The sequence below is a fragment of the Rosa rugosa genome, chromosome 7 (assembly GCF_958449725.1).
Source record: "Rosa rugosa chromosome 7, drRosRugo1.1, whole genome shotgun sequence".
Lineage (NCBI taxonomy): Eukaryota > Viridiplantae > Streptophyta > Magnoliopsida > Rosales > Rosaceae > Rosa > Rosa rugosa.
In genome coordinates this window covers 25,415,697-25,431,947 of record NC_084826.1, presented here as the reverse complement: position 1 = coordinate 25,431,947, position 16,251 = coordinate 25,415,697, and the positions used below count along the sequence as shown (strand labels likewise).

Sequence of the window (16,251 nt, the reverse complement as noted above, 5' to 3'; positions counted from 1 at the left end):
CCCCCATGGTTGTTATATTGTACTTTGCTTTAGCCTGTATTGTTCTAGTTTAGTTTGTATTTTTTTTTTTTTTTTTAGAATGTCTTCGTACTTTGTATTGTTTTGTTTCATGGCCTGATATTGGTCTAGTCCGCCAGCCTTTCTGTATTTTGTTTTACAATCAATAAAATTTTGGGGGTTAGGACGTTGAGCTAGTCTTATTTCCTCATCTCTAAGGCCATCTCCAGTAGGAAAGGGCTATATTGGGGCCAGAGCTATAATTTAGCCCCATAAATATTATTTTTTATTCTTGAAATAGTGAACCATCTCCAGTAAGGCAAGGGCTAAATTTTAGCCCTTTCAAGTATTTTATAGTTTTAAATTATATTTTTCAAATTTATCATTTTATTGTATTATAATAATATTTTATAGTTATGTAACTGGTCACGTAACTGACCATGTAACTGACCAAGTAACTGTAACTGGTCATGTAACTGGTCACGTAACTGACCATGTCATTGACCAAGTAACTGTAACTGGTCACGTAACTGACCATGTCACTGACCAAGTAACTGTGAGTACACTCTTGTATTACAAGATCATGGCCGTGAGTTTCTTCAAATTGAACAACTCTGTACCTACCACTTGATTTATCCAACTTAATGATATCCAAGCAGATTATAGCAAAGAGAATCCAAGCAGAGAAGCCGAGTCCCTACATTTCTACATAACTTGAACAATTTATTAAGAAAACATTGACTGAATTGATAAAATAACCAAACTATTCGTCACATTTGAGTCTGCTGCTGGGACCACAAATTCTCGACTAGGCCAGCCAAAAGGCTAAACATAGCCCTCTCACCAGCCCGATGGCATTTTCATGGCCCTTTTAAAACTTGCTATTGGAGATGAAATAAGGGCTAAATTATAGCCTTTGACCCTCTAGACCTCCTTATTGGAGGTGGCCTAACAAAAAGAAAAATGTTGTTGTCAACCAAGTCGGTAACAATGTAGTCTTTACGTTTCTTTTCGGTATATTTCTTCGTGTTTAACCAAAGCTAGAGTTATATCCCGGACCCATTAACAATTAATTTACCATCTAGCTTGTTGCATTTAGACCCACACCTACACCGTACTTACACACAGGACACACGTATCTCAATCATACACTCAAAAACGCTCCAAAACAGAGAAGACGAGAAAGACACCGGAAAGAGTGCATCATTTTCCATTGAAGCTCAAGCTCAGATTTGAGCTTCTCCAAACAAATCCCAGCACCTGTACTACATTAAAAGACAATGTCCTCCAAGAAACAAGCCATTTTCATCTCCTCCCTCGTAATCCTCTGGTACTCATCAAACATCGGTGTCCTCCTACTCAACAAGTTCCTACTCTCCAACTATGGCTTCAGATTCCCAATCTTCCTCACAATGTGCCACATGTCCGCCTGCGCCATTCTCAGCTACGTTTCCATCGTCTTCCTCAAGATTGTGCCTTTGCAGACCCTCAAATCCAGGTCCCAGTTCGTCAAGATCGCCACTTTGGGCATTGTCTTTTGTGGGTCTGTTGTGGGTGGCAACATTTCTCTCAGATATCTCGCTGTCTCCTTCAATCAGGCTGTCGGTGCTACGACGCCGTTTTTCACCGCCCTTTTTGCGTATCTGGCGACCCTTAAGAGAGAGGCTTGGGTTACCTACGCTGCTCTTGTGCCCGTTGTTACTGGAGTTGTGATTGCTAGTGGGGTATGCTTCTTTCCTGCATTATTGGATCATAATACAATTTCACAGCTTTAATGTTTCTCTAGTTTAATGTTTGCCTAGTTTGGTATGTATTGAATCAGTTTCCTGTTAAGGAAGATTGTTCGGATTGTTGCTAATGCAGATCTGAACTTCTATGAAATGGTTGAAACATGAGTTGTCACTGTTTCTGTAATAAAAGTATTGGACCAGAAATGGTAACTGGAGAAGCTTCGTGCTTTTAAATAGAGGGATTCTGTGTCAGTAAATTTGAACTAGATCACATGTAATTGACAATGGACAATGTTAAACAAAACCCGTGTTCGGCTAATGTAGAGATGCAAGGTTGGTGTCTGATGTTTGTGCTGACATGCGACTTACTTTCTCTGATTGAACAAGAACAGCCTGCTTTTTAGTTTCTCTTACTGATTTTGCTTTATTGTATGTGAACTGAACAAGTATAAGAACATTAACAGAGGTGAACAGTTGAATCAACTATGTATTGGCCCTAAACAAAACCGTGTTTGGGTAATGTAGTGATTCAAGGTTTGTGTTTACTGTATGTGTTGGCATGCGACTGCTTCTGATTGAACATAATAGCCTGCTTCTTAGTTTTTCTTACCGATGCCTTTTGTCGACCATACAAGTACAAGATTCATTAACAAAAGAGTAAAAAAGAAATAGAATTAACAAGCTTCCCTACCGTAATGTGTTTGATCATTCTTTTCTTTTTCTTTTTTTTTGTTCTTTCATTTTTGCAAACGGAATGTGTTTATCTTTTTCAATTTCAGTGCAATTACAGGAATTTCTTGGTTCATGGCAGGGTGAGCCGAGTTTTCACTTCTTTGGATTTGTCATGTGCATTAGTGCAACTGCTGCAAGGGCATTTAAATCTGTTCTTCAGGGTATCCTACTTTCTTCTGACGGGTAAAACTTGAAAACCTTCATTGTATAATCTGTCATCTGAGCACTTGGGGTGTTTTCTGCTGATTGACAATTGCCACCAACTCTTCTCATCATTATTGAATGTGCTAGAAATATTGTGTTGATATGGAAATTTTGAGTCATGATATGGCTGGGATACACTGCTGAAAGCATTTATTGCATATATTAATCTACTGTATCTATGTCTATACTTTCAGTTTTTTTTAATCTATGCCCTATTGTAGGGAGGGAAGTGTAATTTAGTGGATAGGTGAAAACCTGGAATAATCTTTGACGGATATTTTCTGAATTTGTGAGAAATGAATTGCTGTCTGTGATATACTTTATTACAACATATTTGTTCTTCATAGGAGAATTAAGCGAGGAAATGAGCCTGTTAGCACAAAAACTGTTCTGTGGTAAGATAAAGAATTATGGCAGCCATTTGAGGCTATGATTACTTCAGGCACAACCATTTGACCTAAGAGACTTAGAATTAATTCATGTTTTTGTTTAGAATGTGGACCGGGAATGATTATGCATTGATTACCGCTGTTTGTGTAGTTTATTCCAATCATCCAATGACAGCATTCTAGATTTAATATGTATTCTGGTGAATGGACCATTACAGACTATTCAATCATGAGTTCTTGACTCGAAAGAGGTGTCCTACTTAGAGATATATAAGAATTGCATGAATCAATCTAAATCATTCCCTTTGCTCACAGACACAATTCTCCTCAAGATCGAGGCATTTATTCTCCAACTTATACTTCCTTCTTGCTCTATTGGGTTGATGAGGAATGAACAATCTGCAAAGAGCATAAATTTTCATTAATTAGAAACGTAGAATTCTGATATTTGTTGTTTGATTTGGAGCTTTTGTAATTTTTAAATTTCCTCCATCTTATTCTCAAGCCAAGCACTCTTTTCTTGATCTGATGTTTCCTTACTACTTGGGCTGTTTTAATGTCTTATATTTGACAGGGAAAAGCTGAACTCTATGAATTTGCTGCTTTATATGTCACCAATTGCTATTCTAGTATTATTGCCTGCTGCACTTATTATGGAGCCCAATGTTGTAGAGGTCACTCTGTCACTCGGAAGGGAGCATAAATTCATGTGGTTACTTCTTTTGGTTAATTCAGTAATGGCCTATTCCGCTAATTTGACAAATTTCTTGGTGACGAAGCATACAAGTGCACTAACACTTCAGGTTCTGACATCTTTTTCCTATTTTTCTTTTTCCATATAGATATGTACATTGCCTTATTTTTCCAAACTAGTTTCAGAGGATCAAAAACGGTATAGTATATGTGAATGTGTTTATAACTTCTTGTTGTTTATGCACAAATCAAAAACACCCACCTAGGAGCTCTGAATTACTTCTGCTCTCAGAACTCCCTGTTGCAGTGTCACAGATGACTTGAAACAAATCAAACTGATATTATAGAAGCATGTTTCTTGTTAGTTGGGTGGAGGACTTTGTTGCTGACTTAAAAATAATCCACCATTTAATTATTTTACATTTACTCTCTCAGAACTAATTAGGCTTAAATGTTGTGCAAAAACTTCCAAATCCAGTTGAGTCAATTTGTTCTACTCAGACATCGTCGTGTCAATTGATTGTTCTGTCTTTTTTGCCCCTCACTTTTAATTGTTCTTCAACTAGTCTATTTCCCCTACTGAAATTGTTTCAATCAGGTATTAGGCAATGCAAAAGGTGCTGTGGCTGTTGTTATCTCAATTCTTCTATTCAAGAACCCTGTCACTGTTATCGGCATTGGCGGTTACATGATAACTGTTATGGGGGTTGTTGCTTATGGAGAAGCAAAGCGAAGGTTTAGATAAGTGATCCAGTTACCATTATTTATTTTGATGACTTGAGGTTTCGTTCGAAGAGGTTAGTGAGATTATGTTCGACTAGATTCTTAGTCTGTTGTTTTGGAGAGGGAGGGAGGGGGGGAGCTATTTGATTGTGGTGTTGTATTATTATGTATACAAGCAACTTGTTGTTCTGCCCCTATTATTTATACACCATTTTATATTCAGCCTTTCTAACTTTCCTCCTTGAAGGAAACATTTCTTGTAGAAAATACTATCATGCTTCCATTTTTCTTATTTCCTTTTCTTTTTGGGTACAATGGCGTCCAAGGGGAGTTTCACTGGGTGTTGTTTTATTCATGTTTACAAGAAGCTCCTTGTAAGTGAGTTGAGCAAGAGGCGACTACCAAGGTGATCAAGTTCGACTTTTTTTTTTTTTGTGTGTGTGTGTGTTGATCTTGGCTCAAATTTGAACTAATTTTTCAAGCTCGAGTCGCTCAGCTCAATCAGATACTCATATGTGTCATAAATATGCCAAGGCTAGAAGTATCTTTGATCTCATGTTGCTTATCTTCTAAGATACATAATAGTTGTCCTACTTGATGCAACTACTGACAATTCCATGAGTCAATAAGGATACGAAACTGAAATTGCATAAGGTTGGTTACCTGATGAATCTTAATTCTAAAATATATGCAATTTGGTCCTCTTTATAGAATAGAAACTTACTGCATATGTATTCATTCAGCCGGCATATCTTTAAATCTATAAGCTGAAAACAGTGCTTTAGAATCCAAAGCAACGAAACATGTCAATCAAGATAGCTATCTCATATTTCAGGAGTTCACAAAATATTGAACTCAATATATAATCCATGAAGCTACATGAGAAATGAAATTTTTATTTCATATACTTCAAAATCTCAACCAAATGTAAAAGTCATTACAATGTAAAAACCAGAAAATTCAAAAACAACTGACGAGCATTTCCTAGCTTTATTGGAAATAAACTCCCACTGATCCTAGGCATCCAAAAAATTCCAATCTTTGAAGTTGTTGCTTAAATGCAGCAAAAGTTGAAGCCTTGGTAAAGGGATCAGCCAGCTGAGATAAGGTGTTGATCTTCTACACTTCAAGTTCCTTACGTTTAACCCTCCTTCTGACACTGTAATACCTGAGATCTATGTGTTTGGAGTTGGTTGACCTCTTGTAGTTCTTGGTAAAGCACACTGTTGCAATTGTCACAATAAAGCTTCAGAGGTCTTGAAACTATAGTGTCAGTTGGTTTGGACTAGGACATTTTTCAGCCACAATCCCTCACAAGCTCCTTCATACATAGTTAAGAATTCAGCCTGCATTTTAGAAGTTGCAATAAGTTTTTGATGCCACACTTCTCCAAGTTATTGCACTACCTGCAAGTGTAAACACATACCCAGATGTAATTTGATGCTAAGTGTGCAGAGGCTGAGCAGAAGAAGCAATAAATCCAGGTCAGTTTCGATTCAATTTCTTATGCATTTTGATGCTATTTTCATTCTTCTCTTGCAATTTTTTTTTTGTCAATATTTTAGATCTAGAAATGTTACATTGTGTGTAATAGAATACTATTACATTGTCATCAACAACCCTATAACCAAAAAAAAAGGGGGGGGGGGGGGGGGGAACAAGCTGAAACTGTGCATTTTTCAACTATCATTTCAGTAGGTTAAGTTGATCATGATGTGCCTAAAGTCAGTTTACTCTTCTGTGCTTCTGAATGGAATACCTGGTGAAATCTTCTAGAGGCATTACACGGTTTTAACATATATGACTAACAAGGCATGTCTGGAAAGTCGGTAGGTCTAAGCTATATATTTTCGGCCTGAACTAGTTTTAAGAAGAAAGCAATATTTCGATTTTTGATGGACAATGCAATGTGGCTTGTTTTGAATGGGGAATCCGTTAAAACAGGCATGGACTGAAACTTTCTTCCAAACAAAACTTTCTGATAATCCCTCAAGTGGAGAAAATGATAGAGTGCAGTCTTTTTTATAAGGATGATATTCAGAAACAGCAAGATATGAAGTACGTAAATTTATACATGGTGGGTGGAGATGAACAACAAAACTTTCTGAAACCTTCTGATTATTCCAAACTTAATTTCTTCTCCCCAAACTAGCATATCTTCTTCCTAGGCAACTCGGCAGTTGGTATCTTCAGTTTGAGAAGAAGATAGGATAATTTGGCCTTAGGGAAAGAAAGGTTCTTATACTGTGAGATCAAGATATTACAAGTCTCATAAGGCAAGAAGTAAACCTTGTCTACAGCATGCCCATTATTCTCATGCCATTAATCCTTTAGTTTGGAAGAATATTTGGATTTTTGATGCTCTCCCTAAAGTTCTTCGTTTTCTGTGGATAGCCTGTTACTATTGCCAATATCTATTCAAAAAAGGTAAGTGCATTCTCCCTTATGTCTTGTTTGAAATAAGTACCTTGAGTCTCAAAGATTGTTAAGCACCTTTTGCTTTTGTGCCCTCAAAGATTTTAGGACCTAACTTTTATTAAATGTCTGGTTTGCTTTTGATGATTGGCTGTTGCACATTTGTTTGAGTTTCCCTGTAAGGTGACCTTTACATTAGTGACTTTGTGGAAAGCAAGACATGAAATTGTGCAGGAGCACACAACTCCTAATCCTATGGGTACTATTCACAGAGAAGGTGCTGCAGTATATGAATTCTAAGCCTGATATGACTAGGAATAATATGATGAAGTGGTCTGATCCCAAGGTTGGCTCTGTTAAGATCAATTGAGATGGTGCGTAGGATGCAGGCTAAACCTTTAATGGTATAGGAGCTCTTGCGAGGGATGGCTATGGTAATCTGAATGCTGGAAATACCAAATCTTTCTCTCATGTTCTGCTCTTCAGGTTGAAGCCTGACAGCCTTTGAGGGTTTGAGATTAGCTCAATCTCATTATTTCCAGGATGTTGATGCTGAACGGGTCTGACGCTCTTATGAAGGAGATTAGACAGGTCCAAGATCTGGAAAGATGGATTACCCCCTATAGATGTGTGGAAGTAATGTTGCTGTTTAGCTTTTACGTTTTTGTATCCTGTTGGTTTCGTAAGTGTATATGTTCGCAGCCACTTTCTGCGGTTTGAATGAAAGACGGGTAACCTAAAGTTCTACCAAGAATGGTAGGAAAAAAAAAAAAAGAGGTAGTGAGTTCATGATAAAATGCAACAATCATCAGCTAGTCAAGGCAAATGACCACAAATTTTTATTGGTATTCAATTGAACTAGATAGAAATAAACACGATTCAAACTACATCAATTAAAATACAAGATGGCAATTGGTGGCGCAGTTACTGTTCTAATCTAGTAGTGTGGAAAAATTCATATGCGTGTTTAAGAACAGCATAAATTTTCCCTCACAAACCAATGTGAGGTTCACTCAGATTTGTTTCAGTTATGCAAGGGGAAAGACGGGTTTGAACTCGGACTTCTTCCAACAAAGTGAAGAGAAATACCACTAGTTGGTTTTATTAAGGAAACTGCGACGTTCTGTTTGGAGGACATAAATACAAAAACCTACCTTCAATCTTGAGTTGTACTGGCAAATTACGCATACTAAATGTTTACAAAACTTTTTCTTCCAACAAACAAAATTTCTTGATAGCAAGACCGTCTCAAAACAATTACCTAAGAGATTATCTGAAAACTTGTGTCAGACTAGTTAGTTCAGTCAGTAGAAATCGGTTTCTACTTTGGAAAATCGTAGAAAGAAAAAAGGCTTTTACACACCCCTATTCAAACGAGGCCGGCTGGAGGACCACCAGGAATAGCTTCATAGCCATCAGGGGGTTTAACTTTGCTTTCAACGGGTATGCATTTCAGGACAACTGCAACAGGCATGCTAATTGATCCAAGTATAATGCAGAGTAACCATAGTTGCCAGCTCAGTGGTACAGTGCTAGCAAACGCGCCCAAGAACTCTACTAGGACAAATTGGAAGCCCACTGTGCAAACCATGACCCCTAGGAATACCCAGCTGTCAAACATGCCACGGAATATGTTTATCTTCTCTATATCACGGCTGTTTATCTCATTAAACACCTGATTGAAAAAAGCAAAGAAACATCAGATATGACTCATATGTGGGATTCAAGCAATGGTGCTACTGTTTTGTAATAAATGGTTTTGATAAACAAGATTACAATCAGCCCTACACATAGAGCAGTCCAAACTCAGAAAGTAAAAGAGGGAAGACAACAGGCTCAAGTTTCTAACCAAAATCTAAACAGCATAACTGAAGGAAGATGCATCGATACCAAAACAAAAAAATAGAGTTGCTTGAATGTACCTGGCAGAACACAAATGCATTGAATATCACAGTGTCAAGAATATCAGTTGCATCTGAACCAGTAAGTCCTAGCAGCTGCGTTCCGCGGAAATCGAGAACTCCAAGAACAGCCAGTTGATAAATGCTCTGACCAATAATATTCCTCCACATGGGCCTGGTGATGAAGCTTGTCCCCCTTGAAACAGGGGGCCTTTTCATCAGTCCTTCATTTGGAGGCTCTGTAGCCAGTGCCAAAGCACCAAGAGTGTCCATAATCATGTTGACCCAGAGTAATTGCACAGCAGTAAGGGGAGCATCTCCTGAAAGTTGTGTGAAATTTATCATCAGTTGTGTCTTTTTCAAAATAAATGTAAATGGGATTGCATGGAAGAAAATTGGCCAGTACCCAGATACCTGATACACATGCAGAAACAAAATTGATCATCAGAGCAACAACGTTAACCGTTAACTGGAACTGGACAAACTTTTGAATGTTTATGTACACTGAACGTCCCCATCTGGCCACATTTACTATAGTACTGAAATTGTCATCCAATATGATGACATCAGCACTTTCTTTAGCAACCTGTTTACAATATGCATGAATTGGCTACTTAAAATTCAGAATAACAAATAAGCAAAAAGTAGAGCGGATAAAATAACTCCTAAAGCATATTAGACCTTGCTAAATGACACAAAATGGACACTGCATCCTGTACAATATTTTCACATGTCAAATAACATTCCATTGATAATTTGTCGGGAACAACAAAAAAAACAAAAAGCAAAAAAAGAAGGAATTCTCTTATGCAGCTCTTGCATTGAGAGCAGTTAATGAAAGATGACAGTTTGAGATTATTTAGTACCTTGCATACCCACAGAAACAGAGGGAAAAAAAAAAACCACAAAAGCAAGGGACTTGTCTACGAAAAGTTAAGGTTAGATCAGATACCATTCGTACAAAACAGTAGACAAAACTTAAACTTTTTATATTAACTGGTACATGAATTGGATAAGACAATAAAAATTGACACTGCCACCAAAAGTGGAAAATGATGAAAACCAATCTTACAATTGCTTTTACTCACATCTGGGGAAACTGAAAGCTTCAAACTTAAACCATCTTGCAAGTATGAAGAAAGAAGTCAAAGATGCAAGCACAACATTATGCAACAGATGTTGAAATTAAAAAAGAAAATGAAAAGAAAAGAGAACAAAAACAAAAACAAAAACAAAAGTGAACAAGAAGTAAAGAAAAAGGATCCCATAAGGGCGCAACAAGGTGATAGATAGGTAGTCAAGATTTGAGATTGTAACAAGACAAGTAGCTAAGACACAAACCTCTGTGCCTGCTATGCCCATAGCAAGTCCAATGTCTGCCTCATGCAAAGCAGGAGCGTCATTGGTCCCATCACCTGTAACTGCAACTACCTCCCGGAATGTATCCCTCAAATTCTTCACCAAGGTGTGCTTATCCAATGGTAAGGATCGGGCCATCACCTGTATACATATAATAAAACTGAATATGCATACGGTTGAGTTGAGGGTCAAAGATCTGAAATACAATTTTTTACCAACCTGAATCCTCGGTATAACAGCTTTCATCTCTGCAGGAGACATGTTACGAAATTCTGGTCCTTCTATTGCCAAACCACTCTCTGTGAGTATGCCACATTCTCTAGCTATGGCTTTAGCAGTATATATATTGTCACCGGTGACCATTCGTACAGTTATCCCAGCAGCCAAACAAGTTTGGACTGCTTCCTTCACCCCAGGACGCACAGGGTCCTTGATTCCTACAACTGCTATCAATGTATAGCCATCATTAGGGATGTCATTGTTAATGGAAGATTCATCTATATCTTTGAAAGCCAAGCAGAGAGTTCTTAATGCTTCAGAAGCAAAAGAATTTATGACATCTGTGATATTATTTGCCTCTTCTTGGGAGAGATTAACAGATTCTCCATTACAGTCAATAACTTTGTTGCACATTCCCAATACTATTTCAGATGCACCTTTGCAAAAAGCTCTTATCCCACCATGAGGATGAGCGATGAGCACAGACATCTTCTTCCTAACAGAACTGAAAGGTTCCATCCTAAGAATCTTAAACTCTCTGCGCTGGGCATCAAAATCACCACCCAAAAGTAAACCAAATTCTAATAATGCTGACTCTGTTGGTGTTCCCAAAACGGAGGTCTTTCCCTCATCCTTGATAACCTCAGAGGTTGTATTTTGAAATATAACCTGCAAAAGGACGTCCAGTGCTCCAGAAATTTCTGATATTACTACGTCTTTACTTTCATTACCTTTTACATCTATAGATTTTTCACCTATCCATATCTTGGTAACTACCATATGGTTTGTGGTTAATGTTCCTGTTTTATCCGTGCAAATGCAACCAGCAGAACCCATTGTCTCGCAGGCTGAGAGATGCCTCACAAGTGCCTTATCATTCATTAATTTCTTCATTGCAAAAGCAAGACTCAGTGTTACTGCCAATGGTAATCCTTCAGGAACTGCAACAACAATTATAGTTACTGCAATGGCAAAGTAGTTCAAAAGTGTCATTGCATCAGTTGAAGTCCAATCTGTGATCTCATTGCTAAGTGCTTTTTCCACCAAAAATCTTACTGTCAAGACCAAAAATGTCACCACAGCGAAAGCCAAACCAATTTTACCAATAATTGTAGCAACACCATTCAGCTTCACCTGCAGTGGGGTCTCATCTTCTCCTCCCTCACTCAGAGTTTCCATCAACTTTCCCCATTCGGTCCTCATACCAACTGTTGTTACCAGCATTTTACCTGACCCATCTTGCACTTTGGTTCCCGAAAGAAGAAAAGGGTTTTTTTCATATACATTCACTGGCTCACTCTCACCTGACAAGCTTGACTCATCAATCAACAAGCTGTAACCTGATATGAAAAGTCCATCTGCTGGAACTTGGTCACCCACTGCCAAATGAACAATATCTCCCACCAGCAAATCATAAATGGAAACTTTTTGTCTTTTCCCATCCCTAGTGACCTGAATAAAAATCTTTTTCTTCTCCCTGTCCAAATCCTTGAATTGCATGGATTGCCTGTAATCACTAATGGCAGTGACCAAAACAACTAAAATTATACTGAGTAAAATTCCCACCCCATCATACATGCCTTCTGGCCACCCTTCAGTAGCAAGTCCTACTCCAATTGAAACCACGGCACAAACCATAAGAATAATTAAAGTTAAATCCTGTAGAGCTTCCCATACAAACACCAAGAATGATCGGGGAGGTTTCTCCGTATAGCGGTTTAAGCCATAAACATTTTGCCTTGTTGGTATACTGCTACTCCTGACACCTTCATCTGGTACTACGGATACTTTTGTTAAAATCCCATCAACTCCACCGTGTCTTTTCAAGACCTTAATATCATGGCTGCGTATGATTGATGCAAGTTCATCTGGGTGAATGCTGAAACCCTCTTTTTCGGCCTCTTCAGACAGTTTGTATTCAACCTGATCAGTAACTGGTTGACTACCTCCAGCTTCATAAGATTAAAACACAAAATAAAAAAGGGATCAAATATATGAGATCACATACACATTAGTTGACTTAAAAGTTTAAAGATGATACCCTCAATGAATGTTAGTGCTGCTTTTTGAACATAAAGAGCAACTCGAATTTTTTCCTGCTAAAAAAATAAGAATAATAAAGTCAGTCAGTGTTCTAGTTGTAAACTGCAGTAAGAGTTCATGAGTTATGAATGAAACTGAGAATCACAGTAACAATCAGCTACATACCTACTTACGTTTTACATATCTGTAAATGCATAGCTTAATCATCATTTGTGTGTGGGTGTACACATATGTTCTATTGTTTCTCTTGTAAGGTTCTTGAATAATATTTTTAAATCAGCATCCTATTTCAGATTTAGACAACTCTCATATTGTCTAACATGCTTGTCTATATTGGAGAATGTCATTTGGATACAACTTTTGTTTGCAATGTGAAAATGAAAATAGGAAAATAAAAATATGTGTACATATATATATGTGTACATATATATATATATATAAACAAATTTATTGATTGAATATTGACTGAAAACAAATGAGGTAGAACTTAATTCTCCAATGTTCTTCCAATCCTTGTAAAAATTGATTTATTACTTCCCTAAGAATCACTTGTGAACAACAGTTAGACTGCCTATTTCTTGTTACAGGAAGGGTGATATAGTTGAATGTGAACAGAGTAAAGGACAGGTCCATGTCATGTAATGGTCACCCCAAACTCAGTAACTTCCTGTTGGGTTTCAGTTACAGTGTTAAAATTGTCTCCTCTAAAGAATTTAACAGAAGGTCAGCCAAAAGGTTTCTCAAAATGCTCCAATTGCACCTTATTATTTTTCAGATCATAGTTTTTCCCAACTCTGAAGCTGCTGCTTTCAAACAGAAAAAATTATTAAACTGTCCAAGAAATATTGGAAACTCCGACCAAAAGAGCTGAATTTTAGCAACATGGCGAAGTCCTTCCAGCCAATTCCAAAACATCAAAATCCTTTCCCACATTTGATAATACTTATAATGTTTGACCATCATTTGAAATACCACAAAAAAAAATAATAATAAAGAGAGATAAAAGGTGATGCTAATACTGTCCCAAGTGACTACCCCCCCCAAAAAAAATAACAAAAAAACAAAACCAAAACCCTTAACAAATCCATGGACATGGCTGATATAAAAAGTAACAAATATTATATACATTTTAATATTTTATACAGAACAAACCAAGGTTTTAGGAATCTTAGGAGGGCACTGTGACCAGTTCAGAGGTGCAGACAAGAAAACACCTAAAAACACTTTCTAATTTTTGAGTGAATGGACAATTACTGAATGTCATAGAGAGAGTAAACAAAACAAAGACCAGAAGACAAACTCATCCGTAATACTTGAGTATAGAATAAATCTAAGCATACATTTCTTTTATTTTTATAAAGCGAATCAAATATAAGTGCTGACAAAAACAGAGCGGCATTTTTGTTTGAGTGAAGTTCATTATCAACAGAAATTTAAAACTGATGTAATGTTTTGAGAATGAGCCAAATATTAGAACCAGTTTTTTTATTGCTTATAATCTAAACATGACATTGTTACAAAAACAATTTTCAAGGAAAGCCCAACAAACCGTGTGTAAGCCGCGTTCGAGTCAACATCATATCAAAGACTAACTGCCGTAACAGATTTCAAGACAAAAAATAATAAATGGTCCACTACGAATATGTAAGAATTTTTTTGTTATTTAACTTATTTTGGCCAATAGTAAGACCTTTTAAGGGGGTGTATGTTACATAAATGTATATGATAAAAAAAAGTATGAATAATTGGTAATGTGAGTGGGTAGGAAAGAGCACTGATGGCTATTCTAAAAGAATCATCCAAAAGAAAGAAGCTTATCTTAATTTTCTAGGGGACAAGTGGGGTGAAAAGAAAATGCAAAGTAGGTTTATCACTTTGTGAAGGGGAAATCTAAGCCTACCATTTAACCATTCAAGATGTTAAGGATCAAAGAATACGGCATCTTTATCAATATGCGCCCACTACCTGTACATAGGTCAATCTCATTTTCATCAAGTCTTTTTCTAATATCTACCCCCATACTAAACGCATTCCTTTTTCAATTTTTGCCGTAAAGCACGAAATTTCCAGGAAATTTCGTGGCTGTGGCTTGCCATTATTGGGAGAGAGGTCAGAAAGTCTTTTATTAAAATGCTACCCATGTTGATTGTTGAACAAACATAGGGGGTAACATGGGCCAACGGACCCAGCACCACTACCAACCCTTTCATATACGGTATCGAGTCACGTGGGTATTCTAGAAAACTTCCAAATGAGTAATAACTTTTATTTTTATTTAATAAAAATATTAAATAAAAATCTGTGATTTCATCTTCCCTCTCCCAAACATGAAAGACCAACTTATCTCAGTCAGTCAGACGAGCGTGGGTTCCCACCTAAGCCTGCCTGGAGCTTCAGAAGAATCAATCCATAATATTGGGGTCTTTGAGCTCTCTAGAACCACTATATAAATCAATAGATAATATTGAGCTTTTTGCAGGGTGTTTTTGATATATTGATTTATTAAAAAAGAGATAATTTTGAAATATATAAATTTTTTTTGTAATTTTAATTGGACAGCCCTGCGCTAGAGGCTCACATTTTTTGTTTGGAAGCTAGCGCCATGACTTGCTTAACCGGATATCCCCACGAAATTAGGATCCTCTTTCGCATGCAACTATTTCTATGTGGCAGTACGGCTGTCCTGCCTAAGACTCTCTGTGACGTAAACGACTACTATTTTCACTTATAAGAAAAGGGAGATTTTAATTCATCTTTTGTTTGTTTGACAAAAATATTATAAATATAAAAAGTCATATTAAACGACTAGGACCATCGCCGCGATGGTTCTAAGGACTGCCAAAGCTCGCCCCACAAATTTGAATCCCTCTTCCCTACTCCCAAAGGGCAGCGGAGAAAATCAAGCACGCAAAACAATTAAAATTACTTTTCATTTTTCTTATCTCAGTCCCTCCTAAATTCAAATGCTCTCATCTAAATCTCAGCCTAATAATCCTCCTCTATTCTGCTTCCACTACCGTAATAAAATCAAACTAAATGCTGGAAATTATTTCGGTTACTGAACACTAACACCTCTAGATCTAAAACGCACCGTTTGATCGCTCGCAATAGAAGAAAGAAAATAAGAGAGAAATTGAAGGTTGTACGGACCTGGATTTGCTTCTTCTTCCTCTCACCCTCGGCGCGCTTGGCAAGATCGGCGACATGTCGGAACCTCCTGGCGGGGTTCTTGACGACGCGGCCGACGGCTCTCCTCCAATTGTTTGAGGCCTCCGGCGAGAGGTGCTTGGCCTGGACGTCGAAGTCCTTGTGCAAGTAGCTTTCCATTGCGATCTTTTGGCTCGGAGGCTAGCTAACCCAAACCAACAGAGGAAGTTGTGGAGTCGTTTCCTTTCATATATATAGACGCGTAAATCAGACGATGGACCAGAAAGCCTTGACTTCCAAACCTTTTATGAGGCTCTCATCCAATAAATGGAGGCCATGTCATCAGCGTTGATCTTTTCTTTTTTTTTGGGTCAATCTGAACGAAAAGAGTTTTACTTTTCGTTTTTAAGGTTTTATGAAGGTTTTACTTCACTTTTCGACAAAGTCTCAAACAAAATGATTCGTGTTTTATAATAATCATGAATTTACCCACTAGATTTCGCAATTACAAAATTAACTCATGTTACATGACATAAACTGCCAATTTCAACCTCTTTAGTTGAATCAAACATTTATTTATTAATATTACTTGATGTGGCACTTGTAAGGTCTCCACTTGTTTGTTGATGTGGCTACTAGCTATAGTGACAAATTAAAGACTAAAAGTTAAAAGATTAAATCAAAATTATATAAGTTATT

General features: G+C 37.3%; 2 protein-coding genes across 4 annotated transcripts; one reads left to right on the top strand and one right to left on the bottom strand.

The window, feature by feature from the left end:
- The first annotated feature begins 951 nt into the window (after positions 1 to 951).
- Positions 952 to 4,612, top strand: LOC133722556 (UDP-URONIC ACID TRANSPORTER 1). Of its 2 annotated transcripts, none has more exons than XM_062149440.1 (4): positions 952 to 1,721; positions 2,518 to 2,642; positions 3,627 to 3,855; positions 4,344 to 4,612. In XM_062149440.1, exons 1-4 carry the CDS (start codon positions 1,278 to 1,280, stop codon positions 4,488 to 4,490), a joined length of 945 nt encoding a protein of 314 aa, XP_062005424.1. In that variant the 5' UTR covers positions 952 to 1,277; the 3' UTR covers positions 4,491 to 4,612. The 2 variants fall into 2 exon arrangements, with proteins under 2 accessions (XP_062005424.1, XP_062005425.1); XM_062149441.1 differs by having other exon boundaries at positions 954 to 1,721; positions 2,539 to 2,642; positions 4,344 to 4,611.
- A 3,347-nt stretch (positions 4,613 to 7,959) lies between these two features.
- Positions 7,960 to 15,803, bottom strand: LOC133723714 (putative calcium-transporting ATPase 11, plasma membrane-type). 2 transcript variants are annotated; one of them, XM_062150594.1, is made up of 7 exons: positions 15,556 to 15,803; positions 12,404 to 12,461; positions 10,363 to 12,314; positions 10,126 to 10,284; positions 9,199 to 9,370; positions 8,806 to 9,104; positions 7,960 to 8,558 (listed from the first exon to the last, which is right to left on the bottom strand). In XM_062150594.1, the coding sequence occupies exons 1-7, from the start codon at positions 15,730 to 15,732 to the stop codon at positions 8,253 to 8,255; spliced, it is 3,123 nt and encodes a 1,040-aa protein (XP_062006578.1). In that variant the 5' UTR covers positions 15,733 to 15,803; the 3' UTR covers positions 7,960 to 8,252. The 2 variants fall into 2 exon arrangements, with proteins under 2 accessions (XP_062006578.1, XP_062006579.1); XM_062150595.1 differs by having other exon boundaries at positions 12,404 to 12,458; positions 15,556 to 15,802.
- Between the last annotated feature and the right edge of the window lie 448 nt (positions 15,804 to 16,251).